We start from the raw sequence: 22,900 nt of genomic DNA, 5'->3' as shown, positions 1-22,900 counted from the left end.
ATTCTAAAAGTCTGCAAATTAGTGTGACTGCTATTAGCTCAGTCCCAAAGAGTTGCTGTAAAAGTAAAGAAATACTTTACTTTAAATGATGGTTTTCTTAAATTTTAACACATTCTTTACTTAAAATGACAAAATTCTATTCTCCCGGCCTGCTTAAGTATTAGTAGTCTAAGGAATTGATAACATTGCCACACAGAGAAAATGACTAGGTTGCAACTCATTTTAGTTATTGCTGAGTTTCAAATTAATCTCTCAGCAATTAACTAGTGATTACAACTTAAAATAAAAATTTTGTACATATCTATTTAGTTGAGTTAGATAGAAATGGCCTTAACATGTAAGATTCATTTTCTTCCAATCAATGTTCTCTCCCATCACTAAAAATAGAAAATGTCCTAAAATTTTTTGACATATTAAATAAAAATATTTATTACTACATTGATCTTCAATCAAAGGATAGCAATTATTAAAGCCTTAGAATGTGATTATAGGAATTTATAATATTTTCTGTAGACTGTATCTTTCTACCTATTGAAGAAAGAAAAACTAAGAAAAAAGAAAAAGATGCTCCCTATGGTCCTTATTACCTGACGGTGAAGAACAGGGATTTTATGGGCTGTATCCTATGCACATAACTCCAGGTTGCGTCAAAGAAAGTTCTACACGCCTTCTACACCAATTAAGGGATTGGTGACTGCAAATTGTGTGAGGGAGTGGGAGGAGCCAGATGGTATTGGGACATCCTAGACAATGTTTCCATTCCGGCTTTGTGTTCTTTCATTCCTATCAACTGAGCTTATTTAATTTGCTCCAGAATTTTGGGAAGGAATTACAGCTGGAAAATATGTGTTTTTAAACCTGCAGATCCTTCTGACTTTAGAATTAGTTGTTTATTGCCAGGAAAGCATAAAGGCAGATGTTGGACCATGTCAAAAATCTTGTCAAGAGAATGGTTGTTTCACACAGAACTGAGATGTGGCTTCTGATGCTGGTGGTGTATTTGTTCCAAAGAAATGTGAATTCAGTACGTATGCCAACTAAAGATGTGGACCCCGAAGCGTTCATGAACATTGTAAGTTTGGATTTTCCATAATGTTTTAGGGGGAATGGAGTGCCTTACATGTTACTGTTTACATCTGTGTATTATCTGCATTTTGTGCTATATTTATATATGGTGGTGATTTTTGCTAGCAGAGTAATCATAAATTGGCATATTGTACTGTAAAGTACTAAACTGCTAAACTGGGTGTGAGTAGACTGGGTTCTCGTCAAACAAATTCAATAAACTTGGGTGGGTGACTTAGTCCTTTTGGACTTGAAACACAATTTAACTTTCTCTTGAATTCTTAGATTCATTCTATGAGCAGAGAAATCGTTGCAGTATCTTAGGCCAAGCCCAGATCTTCCGTAATTTTCATTTTGTCTGTGTTTTAAATTCTTTTTCTACTTTCATTAGTACTAAATGAGCATTGGCAACTATAATACTGTATTATAAAAGTATTATCCCTCACTTCTTACTATTAGGGCACCCACTTCTAGTGGCACCCTTCACCATTCTAATATATTCTTGTTATCCTGTTGACAGACAATAAATAAATGAACCCTAATGATTGCTAGAGAAGGCCTCCTGTGAGTAAAATTCATGAATGATGTGGTATCCCAGATATTTTTTTTGTATGTGTGCCTACTTTCAAATTCTTAGTTGAGTTTTAACATTGTCTGCCATATGGTAACACTTATCCCATAGAAGATATTGTAATAAAACCTGCAGAAATGCTAATTTCACTTAATCTTCACTGACCTTCCAGTAGATATTAACATCCCTATTTTTCAAATCAAGGAACTGAGATTGAGGAAGTTAAGCAACTTAAATTAGGCCATATTATCAGTAGGTGGTAGAGCTATAATTTATAAGCAGGCCTACCCAAACACATAATTGTAACCAGTATGCAATAAACTCTCCTGAGTGAGCAGTAGAGGCTACCTCTGGGTGAGTGAGATGATTGTGTGTAGTATTCACAATCCATAAGTTTCTCATAGATTTAACATGTTTAAATACATATTTAAGACCCTTTTTACAGAAGCCTCCTTTGAATGGAGGTCATAGAAATCTTTTGAATCTACATGATGCCAAATATCAGGTTTCTTTTGATCATTCCAAAGATTGACTGTCTTTTGGTGATTTGTCCAGAGAGTTAGCAAATTGGTGTAGGTCCTTAGGAGCCATCTTCTGGCCCTGAGAAGGTCCCACAAAAATTCCTCTGGGTTACTGGGTAGAATGAATCTCTTTAGCTATCGGCAGGGCAATCTCCCTGAGCCTCACCCACTGTGTGTGCACAGCCCCTGCACACTGTTGGAGCTTCAGGAGCCCTAAGACTAATGCTCTGGCATTGAGCAGTTATGCATAGAGAGGCAAAGTAAAATAGGAAATTCAAATGATTGCCAGTATAAAGTAAATGAAATAGATTAATGTGGTTCAGAGTCTGAATGGGTTTGACGCTAGACTGATTTATATGCTTATAATCTATCCTATATTTTGGTATAAAATTGACTTTATTTATGTATTTTCTTAGTGTTAACTGAACACTTATTAGGCCCTTGATACTGTGCTATACACAGAGATTACAGAGAGATCTAAGAATATCAAAGCCCTTACTTCATGAAGCTTACAATCCAAGCAGGGAAGGGAGACACTCCATTACTAATTACAAGAATAGTGAAATCAAAAAAGAAAACATTGCCTAACCTAGGCAATTTAGGAAAGTTTTTCTAAATAAGAAGCTGCAGAGATCTAAAGTATTCTCACTGCTCTTGCCCGTTGTCGTCATCTAGAGAAGTAGGGAGTTATTTCTAAGAGCTGCTGCTTTAAAAGGAATGAAAAAGGAGAATGTCAGGTACCAAATGTCCACTGTAGTATATAAGGCCAACGGGCATCATAGTTAAGAGAAAAACCCTACAGTCCCATTGCTTGAGTTTTAGTCCTGGCCCTAACACTAAAACTCAAACTAGCTATATGATTTTAAGAAGTTTATTTAACCTATCCCTATGCTTCAGTTTATTCGTTTGTGAATTAGGTATACCAATGATTTCTACTCCACGGAATTATTGCAAGAAATGTAAAAAGATCATGTACGTATAACACTAACTGAGTTACCTGGCATATAGTAGATGAGCACTGGCAACTATAATAACGAAACATCACTCCCACCCTTTCAAGTATCTCCTATTTATCTTTCAGATTTCAGGTTAAAACCATTTTTTCCCCCAGTCTGTGGTTTTAAAGATGAAAAGAAACTGAGGAAATGCATGGCCCAGGTGTTCTCATAAGACAAGTGCCTCACTGACTGCATTAGAATTATCTGATCCCTAACCCAAAGCCAGCCTGGGAACCTGCAGGTTTAAGTGCCCCAGCCGATTCTGATGCACACCCAGGTTTTGTAATCAGTGTTCTGGTCCGGAAAGAACTGCAGAGCACTGGCCAATATTTCTGAGATAACATGATTAGCTCAAGTAAAGGAGTTTTATGTTTATGCCTTTCAGCATCAAGAAATCGACTTTTTACTCTGGGGTAATTGAGAATATAGCCTTACAGAAGAGAACTCAAAAGAAATTGTGCTTTTTCTGTAGAGTGAAATCATCCAACACCAAGGCTATCCCTGTGCGGAGTATGAAGTCACAACAGAAGATGGGTATATCCTTTCTGTTAACAGAATTCCTCAAGGCCTAGTGCAACCTAAGAAGACAGGTATGGTTTACCCTATGTCACCCCAGCATGGCAGTGTTCCCTACAGTAATGATTTCCTTGTAATATGAGTTTGTAAAAGGGAGTCCGGGTTATTGGTACTGACTGGGCCCATTGTTCAGGCCAAAATATGACTTTAGTTTCCCCATAATCTCCATCACCACCACCCCATCTTCGATTATCCCAAATAAACATAGTGTTTACTTTTCAAAAAAAGAAAAACACTTCAAGAAAAGTCTATTTCTTGATCTCTTCTAGCAGTTAACATATTTCCAACCCCCTCCTAGATATTCTAGAATATCCATTAATTTCTCTTGAAAAGACCAGACCAACGCCCCCTGAACACTCTTTATTCCTCAACCAAATAGCATTTTAAATATCTAAGATGTCGCCCAGATTTTCACTGAGTTCTTTTTAAGAATCAGGCACTTTATGTACATTTTACATTTTTGGTACATGTCCCTTTTTTTGCATAGGGATTTTCAGCAATTGCTGGCTTTTAAAAATTCACCTTCATTACTCATTAAAATGTGCCCATCATTCATCTCTATTTGGCTCTTTTCTTTTTAATATTATAGCTCTATGTTTATGGCAGCAGCCACACTATCATGAGTCCAGATGATGTAACTTCTCCTTGTGTTCTTTTCTGTAGGCCAGGTAAAATGCTAAGTGCTTTGTTTGCATTGGTCTTATGTAGCTTTCACAATCATTCTAAGAAATTGTCACTCACATAGGGGTTAAGTAATTTGCCCAAACCATCTATGCTAGTACTTGCTATTATGTTGCAAAACCTGAACTCAAATAAAAATCTGTTGACACCATTGCTCATGTTCTTAACTAGGACCAGAAAAAGCTGGGCCAACCCTGCTGGCCTTTGGTTGTAAAGAAACTTCGGGTTCTGTTTTATTCTAATTCACACTTGTGCAGCCTTTTGTAAAGCAGCTTTTAGAAAAAGTACCAGCTGCACAGCTGTACGTCCAGCATGTTCTCACCTCAGTGCCTTTGAACTTACAGTTCTCCCTGTGGAACCCTATTTCATCGGATATCGCCAGGTTTGTACTGGCCCTTCTTTCAGACCCTAGTCACCTGACCACCCTAGTCAATACAGCAATCCCTTGCCACCTATTGAGGGCTAGCCCCTTATCCTGCTTAAATTTTCGTATAGCACTTAACACCGCCTGATATGCAGATATTTGCTTATTTACCTATCTCCCCCCAAACAGAATATAAACTCATCGGGAGCAGGAACTTTATCCACTTTGTTTAAGGTTATCACCAGTGCCTAAGAGAATGCTAACCACATTGTAGGTGCCAATAAGTATACCTGTGGAATGAATAAATTGATTTTATATAAATCAATGAATAACCTGGAGACACAGATAAGTTTTCACTAACCCCACAAATCCTTGAGGGTAAGCAAGGCACCGCTGTGCCAAGCCATCAGGTGACTGTGGCAGATCCTAAACTCGCGGGAGACGCCTGCAGCTCCCATTCATGGCAACTTGTTTTCTTGCCTCGTGTTCATTCACGTTGTTCATTCATGGCCTAAGGAAGAGCTTGGTGCTCAAGGTGTCAGCCTTTTTGGTCCAGTTGCTGCAGAATACTCCCCTCTAGTGGCTGATGTTGTTCCTGCGGCTTCCATTGGCCTCTAAACGGAGGCCTTAAAGGAAAGCAAGATTTCTCAACATCTCTTCAAAAAGAAGGCCAATGAAATTCATACTGAAAACAACTGAAAGATGTCCATAAGCTTGTGACAAAAGCCTTTTAAAAACCTTCCTTCATTGTTTGCTTCAAATATTTACATCAAAAAAGAAAATAGGCTGGGCCATCCTAAAAAAATGACAGCTTTTTAAAAAGTAGCTTTTATACATTCACCTATTGGCTATAATTTAAATGAAAATTCATGACTCCAGGGAATGTTTGAAATGATGCCCATCATTTATAAGTCAGTTCTCTCACTAGATGAACCACGAGTACAAACTTCTGCCAGTAGGGCCAACCTGGCCCCAGCCATGGGAAATGTCCTAAAGATTTCAAAGGACAGCATTGATCCTCCTTGGTTTGATCTCATCATATTGAGGTCACCTCCTTGAGGGCTAGAGGATGAACTCAATGACCAGACATAAAAGGAAAACGTGAAATAACTCCATCTCATTCTCCTGGCTCTGTACTAGGCCCTCATGTTCTTTCCCCAGAAGAATGAAATGAGGCAAATGGAATTCATAATGTTTGTTGTAAAAGGCCTCTGTCTATAGAGAGACTGCACTTGGAATCAGTTCAATAATAACAGGATCTACCATCCGATGAGGTCAGGTGGCATGCTGACTGCTTAATGCACAGTATCACAGTGAACCCTCAACACAGTGAGGTAGACGTTGTATTGTTATGTTAACTAGGACACTGAAGCGCTGAGAATAACTGCCTGTGAAAATTATAGCACTAATAACAACAGCAGCAAAGCTTCTCTTATCTTCCTCTATGGTGCGGATATTACATTCAATCTGATCTAATTCTTCTAAGCCCCATTAAGAGCATGATGTTTGCCTTGAAAGATGCAGCATTTGATTATCTTTCAGTATAACTTTCTAATGTAAAAAATAATGTTTATCTTAATTTATTTAACGTGTTAGAATTTTAATGCCTTAATCCTTAATCTCCTACTGATATTCTTATACATTGTAAATTTTAATATAATTTCAAATTTACAGAAAGTTTTCAAAAATTGTACAAGGAATTACCATATACCCTTTACCCTGATTTACCAATTGTGAATTACATTTTGCCGCCACATACTTCCTTTCTGTCAAATATCTTTGACACTAAATTTGAGACATCATGCCTATTACTCCCTAAATATTTCTTAATATTGGGGAGGGAAAAATAACATTTCTCCTACTCATTTTAGGTTCTATTAGCCTAACGTAAGACTGATGAACAAGAGAAAAACAAGTGGAAGTTTATTAGCAGGGGTATCCCACATACATATGGGAGCACTCAGCAATGAGTAACTCAAAAGAGTGGTTAGATTTTGGGGGTCTATATACCTAACTCAGTAGGGGAAAGGGAGAGGGATAAAGAGCACTTGTGGAAAAGCAAATTAATTTTTGGTAAGATAAATGATCCTTGGGAAAATAGATGGCAGATAAGATAGCATGTGAAAATGTTTGTCCGATTGTAGTGCTAATTTCTCCTTTCCTAAAAAGAGAAGGTTAGAGTTGCTTCAGGGCAGGGAATTTATGACAATTGAATTCTTTTGAGAGGCTCTGTTTTTAGGCAGAGAAGGAATTTCAGTAACTCAAATGCCTTCAGCACAAAATAATTCCTATTCCAAAGTGACATATTGGGGGGGGGGTTAAGGAAAATATCCTGATCCCCCTCACTCATGCATTTATTAAAATTAGGAAACTAACACTGAATGATATTAGTATCTAATCCATAGTCCATGTTCAAATTTTGTCAATTGTACCAAAGTCATTTCTATCCTCCCCTTTCCCAATCCAGTATCATCCACTATATTTAGTTGTCTTTTTGTCTCCTTTCTAAACTGAAAAAAATACCTCAGGTTTTCTTTGGTATTTTTGACCTTGACATTTTTGAAGAGTTTTGAACATTCCCTGGAATCATGAATTTTCATTTAAATTATAGCCGATAGGTGAATGTGTAAGAGATACTTTCAGGATATGTAAATATCCTGTATCTCTTCAAACTTTATTCACTAATTTTAGCATCCATTGATGATTTTATAATGCCATCAATCTTTCTATATTTATTGAAATTATATTGTAAATAAGAGCCTTTACTTCTCCCCTAATTCTTTGTTTATTCATTTCATTGATATCAATATTGAGTCATGCATACTCCATTTATATAATAGGATATAATTTATTACTATCATTTATTTTGATGCTCAAATTTCCCCATATTTAAACATTGGGAGATCCTTTATGCTGGCTTGTGGGTTCTTTAGACATGAAACACCCATAACCATTAAACCATTACATATATAGAATATGCATATATTTGTATATATTAATATTAGAATATAAATAATTATAAATAACATATACTTATATACAGTACAATATTAATACATTAGGATATATAATATATTTATGTTATATATGTGTATATTTATATGTGTGTATAATTAATGTCATAATATCAATAATTATATCTAGTATTTATATAATTATTTTTTTAATATATTTTATTTATTTTTTACAGAGAGGAAGGGAGAGGGATAGAGAGTTAGAAACATCGATGAGAGGGAAACATCGATCAGCTGCCTCCTGCACATCCCCTACTGGGGATGTGCCCGCAACCAAGGTACATGTCGAACAGGCGACCTTTCAGTCCTCAGGCCGACGCTCTATCCACTGAGCCAAACCGGCTAGGGCTATATAATTATTTTATTATAACATTAATATATATATACATATGTAATTATATATAATTATACATTTGTTATATTATACATTATATAACATAGTAACATATAATGTATGCATAGTATAAATACATAACCTAATTTTTAATTTTTATTAATTTATAATAGTTATGATTATTATATATAATTATCTTAATCATTATATTATACCAGCTCCTGGAGCACTTCAGTATCCTCTCAGGTGCCCAGACAAGTCTAGTAATAATAACTATACAAAAACAACAATGGAAAAGCATTGGCCTGCGGACCGAAGGGTCCCAGGTTCAATTCTAGTCAAGGGCACATACCTCGTTGCAGGCTCCACCCTGGACCAGGCCTTGGTCGGGGCTCATGCAGGAGGCAACCAATCAATGTGGTTCTCTCACATCAATATTTCTCTGTGTTTCCCTCTCTCTTCCACTCTCTAAAAATCAATGGAAAATTATCCTTGGGTGAGGATTAAAAACAAACAAAAACCCACAAACAAAAACAACAGTGGGAGATGAGCTTTGATTCTTTGTCTGTGCCATACACTGTGCCATCTGCTCCTTTTGCACAATTTCATTTAATCATAACAAAAATTCTTCTTTTCTGATGAGGAAATCAAGACACATAAAGGTTAAGTAACTGACCAAGATAATCAAGCTAGCAAGCAGCTGAATCAACAATTAAACACAGGTTTGTCTCACTTGAAAGCCTTTGCACAGTAGGGGATAACAAGAAGGTAGAGAACATTTCCCACAGTTGAAATTCTCTTTTTTTTGTAGGTTCCAGGCCTGTGGTGTTACTGCAGCATGGCCTGCTTGGAGATGCTAGCAACTGGATTTCCAACCTGCCCAACAACAGCCTGGGCTTCATTCTGGCAGATGCTGGTTTCGACGTGTGGCTGGGGAACAGCAGGGGAAACACCTGGTCTCGGAAACACAAGACCCTCTCCATAGACCAAGATGAGTTCTGGGCTTTCAGGTAGATGAAAATCTTGAGAGAGGAGGTGAACATGGATGTCTTTAGAAGAACTGGGTAAAAAAATTATAACTTCCAGTATTTGGAAAATTTACTTTGGTTGACTCATCAATATCCTAATATGATAGCCCTCAATTGTCTTAATTGACTAGTGATTCTTTGGGGAAAGTAGTGGGGAAAATTATGTTCCTTAAGAAGATTGGATCTGGTGAATGGGGTGAGAATGGTGGGTGGTGTCAGGTGATCGAGACTAGCATGAAAGAAGTGTATGTCCATTTCCTTATAGATGGATGTCCTGGGACTAACTCTTCTGTGAGTTATGACAAGGAATAGTAGCCCCAGGAGGAGATGAGATCAGACAACATTAAAGATATAAGGAAACTATTAAGTCTTAGGGACTATCAATTCAACTAACACATTTCTTATACTCTTACAAAAGATTTTTAGTATTTTTATTTAAATTACCTATGGACATTCAACCTGCTTTTTATCTGTTTCATCAGAGAAGGGCCCATAGCATCTTTAATACTTTTCACATAAGTGAATCTGCATGACCATCTGCTGTTCTCCTAACAGAACAACAGGACACCTCTCCTAGGGAGGCAGGTCTTGTGCTCAGTAAATATTCATTGAAGATTATTATTGCTCTGTAACATCTGTAGAAAATAGCAGTTTGCTGACAACCTGTGATTTCTGAGGCACCCAGGCATCACAGGTTTGAAACAAGTCCAGACTGAGTGTTGTGAGGGACACAGTAACAAGTTCTTGGGACTGACAACTCAGGGGTTTGTTTATAAACTCCGGGGCTGTTTTTGTTTGTTTCTGATTATAACTTTTCATATAACTTTGTCTTTTCCTCTTATAGTTATGATGAGATGGCTAGGTTTGACCTTCCTGCAGTCATAAACTTTATTTTGCAGAAAACGGGCCAGGAAAAGATCTATTATGTCGGCTATTCACAGGGCACCACTATGGGTAGGTTCAAAGGAAAGCAGGTTTGTATACTCCGAAGAAATGTGAGCATATGGTATACAGCTATGCCTGGGATCAGTCATCTCATACTTCACTCATCTGGCCTTATTCTCTTCAGTGACTCTAAGAGCGACAGGAAATGAGTATGAAATTGAGGGAGGCTTCAGGCAGAGTAAGTAGAGTAGGAGTCAGACAAATAGGTATTCAAATGTTGGCTCTACCACCTCTTAGGTAAATGTCACTGAGCAAATTATTTAATCCCTCTGGCCTCAGTTTCCTTATCTATAAAATGGGGATAATAGCTCCCTCTTAGGGGTGTTAGAGGTGATTGATATAAGCTCTGTGAAGCAAGGCTTTCGTCTAAAACAGCTGTGAGAGCAGTTCCTGGCCCATAGTGTGCACTCAGTAAAAGCACTGAACAGATGAGACATAGTTTCCAGTGCCTGGCACATAACAGGCAATCAACAGACACTAAGCATTGTCATCATACTATACACAGAACTGCTGCAGGAGTTTACTCCAGTCTCTCTCTCTCTCTCTCTCTCTCTCTTCTAATGACAATGTCTGCAATTACGTGCTGGTGTCCTTTTGTTTTTGATGAATTTGTGAGAAACCTTAACTCATGGCCCCAGAGGATACATATGGGAGTGGAGGCTGGCTATTCTGGCCCTTCATTAGACCAAAGTCAACAGGAAAAAAATGGGGTTGGCTTAGATTACAATGAAGGAAGATCAGCAGAGGCAGAGTGTGTGCCATGGGAAGAAGGCTGAGAAGGGCTCTGAGGGGGCTGAGAAGGGCTCTGAGCTAAAGGCACTCTAGAGGCAGCCATGCATCACCCGTGCAAGGGATTCTGAGAGAGGTGAACACTCAATGGAAACTCAGGGCGCACATTCAGTTGGTTCATTTTAACTGATACTCTAGTGCAGTGGTTGGCAAACCGCGGCTCGCGAGCCACATGCGGCTCTTTGGCCCCTTGAGTGTGGCTCTTCCACAAAATACCACGTGCAGGCGCGCACGTACAGTGAGATTGAAACTTCATGGCCCACGCGCAGAAGTGGGTTTTCGGCTCTCAAAAGAAATTTCAATCATTGTACTGTTGATATTTGGCTCTGTTGACTAATGAGTTTGCAGACCACTGCTCTAGTGAATAAAAAGGGACTGATTTTCACATTGTACTTTCTGGATTTTTCAATCACATTAGCTGATCCTAAGGATGCTATGTCTTACCACGTACTTCACAGAAAGGTAAAATGTTATGCCTGTTCCTACTCTCATTTCCAGGGGTCTTAAAACATTTTCCCTATACTTAATTGTTCAACGTGACATGAAGACAAAGGTGCTAATGATGAGGTTAAATGCTACTCTGAGAAGAAGGAGGTGGCCAAACAAGCATAGGACGATTCTATTAGTCAACCATGGAGCTATTAATACGGAAAACTCGAACTTGCTTTACATAAAGAGAGGAATTGATGGGAGAAGTTATCTAGAGTTCCCAAATCTTGACATTTGAGGAATTAAGTCTATATAGTCAGAATTAAGCTGGAATATAGGAATGTATTCGAAAGCATTTTCAACCCAGTCCTACTGATGGTCCATTTGGGAGAGCAAGAGCTAATACCAGGTCACTCTTCTGCCCGCCTTTGCATGTGGCTGGCAAACTAATCATGTAAAGAGAACAGAAGGGAAGGAATCAGTCTTTCTTAATACTCACTCACCTCCTGGGAACTAGACAGAAGTCATGTGATTTTACATTGTTTTTTCTACCCAATCTCCTTCCCCACAACCTGCAAACATCAGCCTAGACAGAGAGTGTACATGCTCTTTTGAAATAGACACATAGTATTTCAAATATAGTGACCATGCCCTGAATTTATATAATAGCCTTTTTCTCCCAAAAGTTCCACAGAGATTAGCCCTATGCAGTGGTAATGTGGGAAATTTGGCTCTATTTTATAAGTATAGAAACTGAGGCACAGAGTGACTTAACTAGTGTTCCATACCAAGTTTATGGCAAAAATAAGAGTTGGAATCCAGTTCACTAGACACTTGTCTACTACATTACATTACAATTTGGGTTCCAGAACAATTAGGGAGTCACAAAACCCCAGCAAAACCTTGCTATACCCATTATTTTATAGAACATGCTTTTTATCAATAAACAAGGCATTTTTTTTCTTATTTTTTTTCACTGTAGAGGTTTGAATTAAATGAAGTAAGAACCATGAAAATCATAAGCAAAGTGTCTAGCATATAGTTACCTCCCTCTCTCTCTCTCTCTCTCTTTCTCTCTAAATTATTATGAGTGGCCAGATTATTATGATCTCTGAATGCATAATAAATAATAATCTGGCCACTCAGTGTGTGTGTGTGTGTGTGTGTGTGTGTGTGTGTGTGTGTGTGTGTGTATTAGAGGCCCGGTGCATGAATTTGTGCATGGGTGGGGTCTGGCCAGCCTGGCCAGGGGGAGGGGACATGGGCAGTTGGCTGGCCTGCCTGCTGGTCGAACTCATGGTCGAGGGGACGATTTGCATATTAGCCTTTTATTATATAAGATATACACTGAGTGGCCAGATTATTATGCGTTCAGAGATCATAATAATCTGGCCACCCAGTGTGTGTGTGTGAGTGTGTGTGTGTGTGTGTATTTTTTTTCACAAAGTCCACATTATTATACTCAATAATTAAATTCACCAGTTCAATGAGAACCTACTACTGGACATCAAATAAGCTAGATGTCAGAAGGAACACAAAGGCGTTTTTCCTGCTGTCGTTATTTCCCCCTCAATGAACTTATAATTTCATGGGAGTTAAGACACAATCACAAGTAATTACTGAAATATCTTGAGAAAAGTAAATATGCATTTTATGAGTTCAGGGATATTCAGTATCCACGCTGATATATTGCTTCTCTTGCAGGCTTTATTGCATTTTCCACCATGCCAGAGCTGGCTCAGAAAATAAAACTGTATTTTGCTTTAGCACCCATAGCTACTATTAAACATGCAAGAAGCCCTGGGACCAAATTTTTGTTGCTGCCAGACATGATGATCAAGGTATGTGGCTCCTCAGAAAATTTCTTGTCTATATAGAAGCGTCTTCCCACCCAGTAAGGTAAGATTTACCCTTTTCAATTAAACGCACTTATTTTTTACTATGATGTAATGACTACTATTTTGTTTCCTATTTTTACAGGGATTGTTTGGCAGGAAAGAATTCCTGTACCAGACCAGATTCCTCCGCCAGTTTTATATTTACCTTTGTGGTCAGATGATTATTGATCAGATTTGTAGCAGCATCATTTTACTTCTGGGAGGCTTTAACACAAAAAACATGAACATTGTAAGTGAAAACCTAGTACACTCTCAGTTTCCCAAAGCAAAGCTAGAAGTTATTAGTCTCACTCCTTGAAGATGAGCTATTGCCAGTAAAGACTTAGATAAATGTAATCTTAGTAATTCAGTTTTCTCCAAATACACTAATATGTGGGAAATGCTTTAACATGGGTTGAGGTCAGGTTTAACATAAGGACATTGCCAGATATAAACTTCACAGATTATAGATGGAAGTGATATGAAAGCAGCTTTATGCATTGAATTAGCAGATTTTTTAAAAAAAAGTGATTAGAACCCACTTCTCAAAAGAGAGAATCGCCATGCAGTATCTACCTCTTCTTTTCTACTTGAGTCCTTCTGGTCCTTTGATAAGATGTCTGGGAGTTTCAGTTTGGCTTAGGTAGAGCTACGAGTTGGAAGGTGACGTAGTGTGGGTTCCCAGGAAGCATACACTGAGATGGAGATTAGTGGGTAGAGTGATTTTGGGTTCAGTGTTTGGGATAATACCTAGAGAAGGGAGTGAAACAGGATTGGGTAGATGGAAGAAAGAAAGAAAGAAAAAAAAGCTGTGATATACTTTTAATGGGAACTTCTGGTGATCCTACAGGGATTTGTGAAGATGGGATGACCCTTCAGAGCTCTCCCAAGTGGGGTGAGAGGGCTGAGTGTTTATACCCCCATATCAGCCAGTCATTTAATGCAGATGACACCAATACTGGGTGATGCATTGGGCAATACAGCTCTCTGCACCTGGGACAACCCCCCAAGGAGGCCTCACGGTAGAGGTCTACCAGCTGGCAGCTGGAAGAACACATCTTTAATTCCTGAAGTCTTTTTATTCTTTGTTTAATATAATATGATTAATAGCTACCATTTAATAAACATTTATTATGTGCCAGGCTAACAATCCTAAGAGACAGATATTATCAATTTCCCACTATGCAGATTAGTATCCTGGGATTTGGTGGATTAAATAATTCCCATATCCACCTAAAAATTAAATGGCAGAGCTAGAATTTGAATATAGGCCTGTTCTAGAGTCTTCATCCTTAATTACTGCAGTAATATTTTTTAAATGAGTTCAGATATCTACTGAGAAGCCATCCTCAGATGAAAAATATAGATGCTCAGGAATACATTTAGTGGCATGTTTATTTATGTGCATATTACTGTTTCATGGATAAGTGCTGATAATTTAATGATGGTCCCATTTCTTAGTCTGACACCTGGAGATTTGATCTTGACAAAGTGCATGTCTTATGAGTTTTTCCATGTCCCACAAACCACTCCTGCTTTGTTACAGAGCCGAGCAAATGTGTATGTCGCTCATTCTCCTGCTGGAACATCTGTGCAAAATATCCTTCACTGGAGCCAGGTAGGAATGATGTTGAATTTGTCGTTTTCCCTAAGTAAGTATCTGTGGGAAAGAGTGCCCTTTTGATAAACCAGGGGTTATTTCATATTTGTTATGAGATGAAATGTAATCTAGAGCATTGAAACTTTTCTGGAGATGGGAGGGAAGGATTGGCCCATGGACATCTTTAGTGGACCTTAAAACTGTGAGGTCAGATGGTCCAATTGAGACCTTTCTGTCTCTTACCACCTCAAAATGAGGCTGGAGAAGATAATTAGAGGCTCCTCCAGGAGCAGGTCAAATAGTAACAAAAGTGTAAGGCAGGAACTAATCACCCAAAGAGGCTTCACAGGAGGAAAAGACTAACCTGCAACACAGGAGGGCAAGTCTTGATCACCAGTCACATGAACTAAAGAAGGCAGAGCTGCAGTAAGACATTCAGAATGGATTCAAGGACAATGTGCATGCGAATTATTCTTTCACCAATGAAGAAGCACTGAACCTAATAATATTGCTCATTGTAGATGATACTATGGAGTGATCCTGATTGATTGTGGAAATAAGGATGGATATAAGGACAGAGCTAGAGCATAACTTGGATTCTCATGTATTAAAAATACCACTTTGTTAAAAAAAAAAGGGGGGGGCTCTTAACTCAAGCAGAGAGTTTTAAGAGTAGTGATGGCATCTATATATCATAAATATTGGCCCTATCTGCTTTCTGTAGCAACTTAGAGTCTAGTGAAATTGTTCTTGTACAGTTGTTGTTATATTTGCGAGAGAGGGAGAGAGACATTTGATAATTAAAACTAAAGAATTCTGAATTGTATTGTCGGTCACCTTGTCGCAGTCACCAGGGAGAGCTTTCCCCTTGTAGCCTACAGCGTTGTACAGATACCATCCATGTAGGCTTCTATGGGGATGCACCTCCTGGAGTTGTATGACATGGTGGCCAAGTATGTCTGCAGTACATACATTTTCTCCCGAAAGGGTCTTCCTCTTGCCTTTGTACTTCCCTGAAGATTATCCTAACGCTGAACAGTCTCTGCTCTCTGCTTCCCCCACAATTGCAGACTTGGGAGCACATTTCCACCCCTCCTCCCACTCTTTTCCAGCTATACATTTGAATGCCATGTACATTTTTGTTCCCTTTTAGGCAGCGAATTCTGGGGAACTCCGGGCTTTTGACTGGGGGAGCGAGACTAAAAATCTGGAGAAAGGCAATCAGGTAAGAAAACCAATACCACCCTTTATAAGTGCACGCCCGGGAAGGTCTAATGGCAGTTTACTGTAGAGATGGGGATAAAATACGAGTATGGGCATGGAAAATGAAAGTTGGGGGTTGACTCCATTTGAAATGGGGACGTTCACAGCTTGGCCACAAGGCCTGCTGCCTTCACAATGCAGTAGGAAAACTTCTTTGAGAGGCTGCTTCCATGAAGGGGGCCCTGGGCTTTGTAGGAGCAAGGCGGAGTGGGTTTAGTGAAGGGAAGAGTGTGACCTCTGGTGGCTACTACTACAAGAATCCTTTTTTGATAAGAAACCCAAAAATCACCAATGAAGATGGCAGGAGTGAGGTTGTTTTTATAGTATAATACAAAGACCATTTATCTGTGGTTGCCAGAGACAGGGGTGAGGGGTTGGGTGGGAAATGGGTAAAGGGGGTCAAAAGGTACAAACTTCAGTTATCCTATCTAATAAAGAGAAAATAAGCTAATTGACTGTCATGCCCTTACAAAGATGGTGGCACCCACAGCCAATAAAGAGGGAATATGCTAATTAACTGCCACTCCCTCAAAGATGGCAGCACCCATAGCCACAAGATGGGATCTCACAGTCCCCTCAGCCCTGCCAGGGTGGCAGAAGAGCGACAAGGCCAGGCCCACCCCCAGGCGGGTCCGGCCACTCCACACACCTGCCTCAGGAGTCCCCTAGTCCCCTCAGCCTCCCAGCCACCCAGGGCCGGCCCAAGGTGCAGGCAAGCCTCGGATGGCAGCTGCTCAACAGCCCAGGGCCAGCCCGAGGCACAGGTAACCAGGGCCGGGCCGTGGCTTGCACTGCCGGCAGTGGCAGCAGCAGAGGTGTGATGGGCCTTCCCCTGATCGCCGGGTCGCCTCCCATCCCTGAGGGCTCCCGGACTGTGAGAGGGGGCAGGCCAGGCTGAGGGTCGCCCCCATTCAGTGCATGAATTTTCATGCACCGGGCCTCTAGTAATATAAATAAGTCAGAAGGTATAATGAAAGTTGCTGAGAGTAGATCTTAAAAGTTCTTATTAGAAGCAAAAATACTTGTAACTATGTGTTATGATGGATGTTAATTAAACTTACTGTGATAACCATTTCACAATATAATACAATCTTATAACTCAATTTAAAAACCTTGCTGCATAAAGAAAAAGAGCATTAATTGGTGAATGAGGATTACTGGGTTAGTCTTGCCTCTTCACTATAAACTTGTGTGATCGTGGCTAGGCCGCTTTGATTCTTCAGGCCTCAGGATTTTTATCTTTAAACATTGGACTAGATCATTCTTAAGCATTCACCCTGGTCACACATATAATGATTCTGTAATTTGCAAGTAAAAACATTTTCTTTCTATTTTAAAAATACTTTTATTGATTTAAGAGACAAAGAAAGAGAGAGAGACATTAATGATGAGAGAGAATCACTGATCGGCTGCTTCCTGCACACCCCACACTGGGGATTGAGACTGTAACCCAGGCATGTGCCCTGACTGGGAATCGAACCATGACCTCCTGGTTCATAGGTCAATGCTCAACCACTGAGCCAAGCCAGCCAGGCAGTAAAAAATATTTTTAAAATGCTATCATCTAAGAAATGTGTAGTCAATTATCTAAGAAATGTGTAGTCAATACTATAGAATAAAATTAAAAACAAATGTTGTGTAGAATCAGAAGTAGATTTTATACTCTTCTGAGCATAAAATCTTCACTGAGGATTATTAGTAGCTTGTGTGTGAATGTAAACAAACATTGACCATACAAATTTAAAGCTGGAGGGAGCTGAATAGACATAGGCAAATTTTTGAGAGTACCATATCATATGTAATATCCATTACTGTACATCAAACTAGATATAAAAGGCTAGGAAATTGGACAGACTGTGCAATGCCCATGAATAGCAAACTATTTATCAAAGGTCTGCTCCTTTTTTTAATTTTAGCTCCATCTTCACCGTTTCCTAAAGTATGTCTTTAGAGAAAGCATTCCAGTTCCAAAGTAGTTTTAAGTTTTCACACTTAATGTCATGAGTTCTAGAAAAATCACTTGTGCAAAGTAGGCACCAGAAAATGGTCTGGTGGTGGGAAGGAAGATAAAACACACACACACACACACACACACACACACACACACACACACACAAATGGTGTTGTAGAATCACAGAACCTTAGCAATGGACCTGAATTCAATTCAGTCTTTTCACCTATAATATGATTTTAAAAATATATTACTGGCTCCATAGAATGTTCCAACCTTTCATATCTAAGTTAGGCTATAAAAGGTGTTTCTGATAATCAAATTCTGAGGTTTTGTTTGGGAAGTTTTCCCATACCAACAAGCAATTCCCTGAACACCAGCAAGATGTCCTACAGTTCTACCCAGTGCTGGGATAGAATCAGATCCTATGGCTTAAGAGCCTGTGAGACTGCCTCGCTCCCACTTCCGATGCCAATCACAAATCCAGGTTGTTACCTGGACTTCTGACCAACTGGCTATAAATCAGAGGTTTCCATGACAACTCCCTCTGGCTCAATTAATTTGCTAGATTGGCTTACAGAACTCAGAAAAACATTTTACTTACTAGATCATCAGTTTATTATGAAAAGCCAGTTGGAAAAGATGCATAGGGCAAGGTATATGGGAAGGCACATAGAACTTCTATGCCCTCTCCAAGCGCACAGTTCTCCCCACATTTCCACTTGTTCACCAAGCTGGAAGCTTTCTAAACCCTGTCCTTTCTGAGTTCTTATGGAGGCTTCATTACATAGGTATGATTGATTAAAACATTAGCTATTGGCGATTGAACCCAAGAGGTGTGAAACTGAAAGTCCCAGCCCTCTAATAACATTCTTGATTCCACTGGCTAAGAGCCTTCCTCTGGTTCCAAGTCACCTCATTAACATAATGAAAGACACCTTTATGGCTCTCATCCCTAATTCCAAGGGTGTTTTGGGGCCTGGGCTGTGGTGGTGACTGAAACAATAGAAATTTATTCTTTCCCAGTTCTGGAGGTCGGAAGTCTAAAGTCAGGGTTTGGACAGGGTTGGTTCTTTGGAGACAGCAAATCTGCCCCATGCCTCATGCCTCCCTCCTAGCTTCTGGTGCTTGCTTATAGTTCATGGTGTTCCTTGGTTTGTAGATGCATCACTCCATTCTCTCAACCTCTGCCTACATCTTCACAGGGTTTTCTCCTCTCCTGACCTTTTCTTCAAAGATTACTTGCCATTTGATTTAGGCCTATCCCAGTGGTCGGCATACTGTAGCTCGCGAGCCACATGCTGCTCTTTGGCCCCTTGAGTGTTCTGACGCCACTTCTTCAAAATAGACTCGCCCAGGCCGAAAACCGACTTCTACGCATGGGCCACGAAGTTTCAATCGCACTGTACGTGCGCACCCGCACATGGTATTTTGTGGAAGAGTCACACTCAAGAGGCCAAAGAGCCCCAAGTGGCTCGAAAGCTGCGGTTTGCCGACCACTGGCCTACCCTAATTAGGTATAATCTGATCTCAGGATCCTTAACTAAAGATTTTAGGACTCTGTGCCAGAAATGGGGATGAAACCAAATATATATTTGTTATTATACATTACAGCATCGCAGGCTATAACTCCAAATGTTTAAAAAGTCACAAAATGGCACAAGGACAGCCTGGATTGGAACCTCAGCCCCAGGGTGGATTTTCCAAGTAAGAAATGGGCCCCAACATGCCTGTGGAAAGTTCTGGTGCTGATTAGGGCTGAGTCAGCCAATCTGATTCCGTAGCACTGCTTGAATAAGAGAAGTAAGTTCTCAAGGGCTAAGACTCCTAGACACCCTTCTTTGGATGATGGGGCACTAGAGCAGAGATCTAATTTATACCTTCCCTTGGTTCAAACTACCTGTGTTCCAGTGCCATTGACTTCCCATGTTTTTGGAGACAATCAAGCTGGGCCTGCTTTCTTTTCTTAATACATTTTGTTATTGATTTCAGAGAGGAAGGGAGAGGGAGAGAGAGATAGAAACATCAATGATGAGAGAGAATCATTGACTGGCTGCCTCCTGCACGCCCCCTATTGGGGATCAAGCCCACAATGTGCCATGACCAGAATCAAACCCAGGACCCTACAGTCCATAGGCTGACACTCTATCCACCGAGTTAAACCAGCTAGGGCTGGGCCTGCTTTAAGGGCTTTCTATAATCATAGAAAATATCTGTGCAGCCCCAGAACAGAGTCCTTCCAGTAGGTTCCATTCTCTTGACTTTCTCTGTAGAATATCTCTAACTCTGGCCTCATGAAACATTTGTGAAGTTATCTTTTAAAGGTAATTTATGCTTAAAATATTTATTAATAGGAAGAAAAATAATTAAAAAGTAATGCTTAAAGTGCTAGGCAATTTACATGTTTTCTCGTTAACCTAGTAAGTGATTACAGATATCCCCATTTCACAGATAAAGAAACTGAGGTTCAGTAATTTTACCTTCAAGTAGTTGCTGGAACAGAAACTCTAAATGCAGATCTGCTTGGCTCCAATGCCTGTGCACTTTTTTTTTTTTATCACAACACATATTTAGAATGTTTATTTGGAATGTAAATTATGAGTTTGGAAGTCCAAATGTGATCTACAGCTAACAACTTTTCTTTTTCTAGCCAACTCCTGTAAGGTACAAAGTTGGAGACATGACGGTCCCTATAGCAATGTGGACTGGAGGTCAGGACTGGCTTTCAAATCCAGATGATGTGAAAACACTGCTCTCCGAAGTGAACAACCTCATCTACCATAAGAACATTCCTGAATGGGCGCACATAGACTTCATCTGGGGGTTGGATGCTCCTCATCGTCTGTACAATGAAATCATACACATGATGCAAGAGGAGGAGACCAGCCTTTCCCAGGGAACGTGTGGGCTCAGACTGTGAAGCATCTGATACTGACAAGTCATAGGAAAAACCTTGTGGACAATGGGGCTGGGGTCCATAAACAGAAGATTTTAAGTATTTCAGGAATTGAAAACCTATCCTATCAGTAGAATGGAAGAGGAGAGGGGGAGGAGGGAGGAAGTTTACTATATATTCCTTCAGGTTTCCTGTATTTGGCACTAAAACTGACATTAACTTTTTTTTTTTTTTAGTTAATTAAACTGCTCATTGGCTGAACATAGGTTTCATGTGCTATTATATAGTCTATTATCTTGAAGGGCAGGCTTTATTCAAGAGCTAGAAATTATCAAAACATTCTCTATGTCATTTAGGTAAACTTCCCTAAAACATATACTTATTTTTCTACAAGCCATATTTGGGGAATAAACTGAAAAATTGGGATGAAAGAGAGGTCTTGAATCTCTGGATCATTGTTGACTTTAACAAAATAAATTAGACATTTTCATCTTATTGCCATAGAGACACAACACTACCTCAGAAAGCCAAGCTGCTTTAACAATAAATAAATAAATAAATCCCAAACCGAAAAATCAATGTACAGTGTGGATAAAATATATTTTAAGCATCTTCAAAAGGGCCAAGTTGTATAGTTGAGTCTCAGATGTCATGCTTTTGTAGAATTTTTATGAGTTTTCCAATAAATGCATTATGCACTGCGTAAAGCATGTATGTGTATTTTAGTGCCTAAATTCTAGTACAAGCTTGTTTGAGGGTTGCAGAAGACCTTTTGATTAGAAATGTATGACCCAGCTTTCTGCCTCCAGAAATGAAAAGCTGGGAAGAAAATTTTATAATGTCAGCAACATAATAAAACAAATTGTCATGTATTTCATTCTTTGATCTTGACAAAGTTACTGTTAGACATTTCCTTGCTCATTAAAAAAAATCTGGTTATTTCTTTTAAAAATTGTTTGCTTCTCACACGGTTTAAAATATGACAGATATAAAGTATATGAGTAATAGTACAATTTTGCAAAACTCTGGAACCAATAGCTCAATTTTTAAAAATATTTTTTTTATTGATTTCACAGAGGAAGGAAGAGGGAGAGATAGAAACATCAATGATGAGAGAGAATCATTAATCAGCTGCCTCCTGCATGCCTCCTACTGGGGATCTAGCTGCAACCAGGGCATGTGTTCTGACCAGGAATTGAACCATGATCTCCTGGTTCATAGGTTGATGCTAACCTCTGAACCACACTGAATGGGCCCCATAGCACAATTTGAAAACTTCTGAATTGAAGGTATACTGGTGTGTGTGTCAAAGGTAACTGATGTGTGAAGTTCACGATTTAAAAATATTCTAGAATCACCTGCTCACTCAGTACAGTGTGAATAGATCTTAAATAATTTATTAAGATACATTTAAGGGCTTTAGAATCCATATCTACACAGTACTACTTTTCTCACAATAATATGTGCCTTAAGGCCCTATACATAGTTCAGTAAATATGCCTGGATTTGATATTTATTAGAACTTTGTTCTGTTCAAGGATGGCAAATCTTTCATTCTTAGACATATTTGTTACCATATACTGTGTGGCTTAGTTTATGTCTAAAGACATTCATGATTCAATAAATCATTCATTTGTAAAATTTAATCATTTTAAAAAATACGTTTCTTTTCATTCTGCCTTGTTGACAAAGGACTTGGACAGATATTTTGCTATTCTGTCTCTCATATGAATTCTATCTCTAATCCAGATACTACCTAATCCTATAGCTCTTTTTTTTTTAATTTAAATTCTTTATTGTTTAAAGTATTACGTAAGTCTCCTTTTTCCCCCATTGACCACTCCCCAGTCGCCTCCATACCCCAGCACATGCCCTCATCCCCCGCCCCCATCTGTGTCAATTGGTTATGCTCATATGCATGCATACAAGTCCTTTGGTTGATCTCTTACCCCCTTACCCCCACCTTCTTTCTTAGGTTGCACAGTCTGTTCGATGCTT

General features: G+C 39.2%; 1 protein-coding gene across 1 annotated transcript in view; it reads left to right on the top strand.

Moving 5' to 3' along the window:
• Positions 1-20,926, top strand: part of LOC308257801 (uncharacterized protein) — a gene marked incomplete at both ends in the record, with an annotated part of 53,633 nt that extends 32,707 nt beyond the window's left edge. The window contains 11 exon segments of the mRNA XM_080687867.1: positions 815-889; positions 892-951; positions 954-1,072; positions 3,628-3,745; positions 8,936-9,134; positions 9,997-10,106; positions 13,020-13,156; positions 13,296-13,442; positions 14,739-14,810; positions 15,946-16,017; positions 20,657-20,926. Coding sequence (XP_080543993.1) covers positions 815-889; positions 892-951; positions 954-1,072; positions 3,628-3,745; positions 8,936-9,134; positions 9,997-10,106; positions 13,020-13,156; positions 13,296-13,442; positions 14,739-14,810; positions 15,946-16,017; positions 20,657-20,926 — 1,379 coding nt within the window.
• Positions 20,927-22,900: the final 1,974 nt, after the last annotated feature.

Source organism: Plecotus auritus, assembly GCF_963455305.1.
Source record: "Plecotus auritus genome assembly, chromosome: 9".
Classification (NCBI taxonomy): Eukaryota; Metazoa; Chordata; class Mammalia; order Chiroptera; family Vespertilionidae; genus Plecotus; species Plecotus auritus.
Note: the sequence above shows the minus strand (reverse complement) of the source record. Positions and strands in the feature narration are given on the sequence as shown.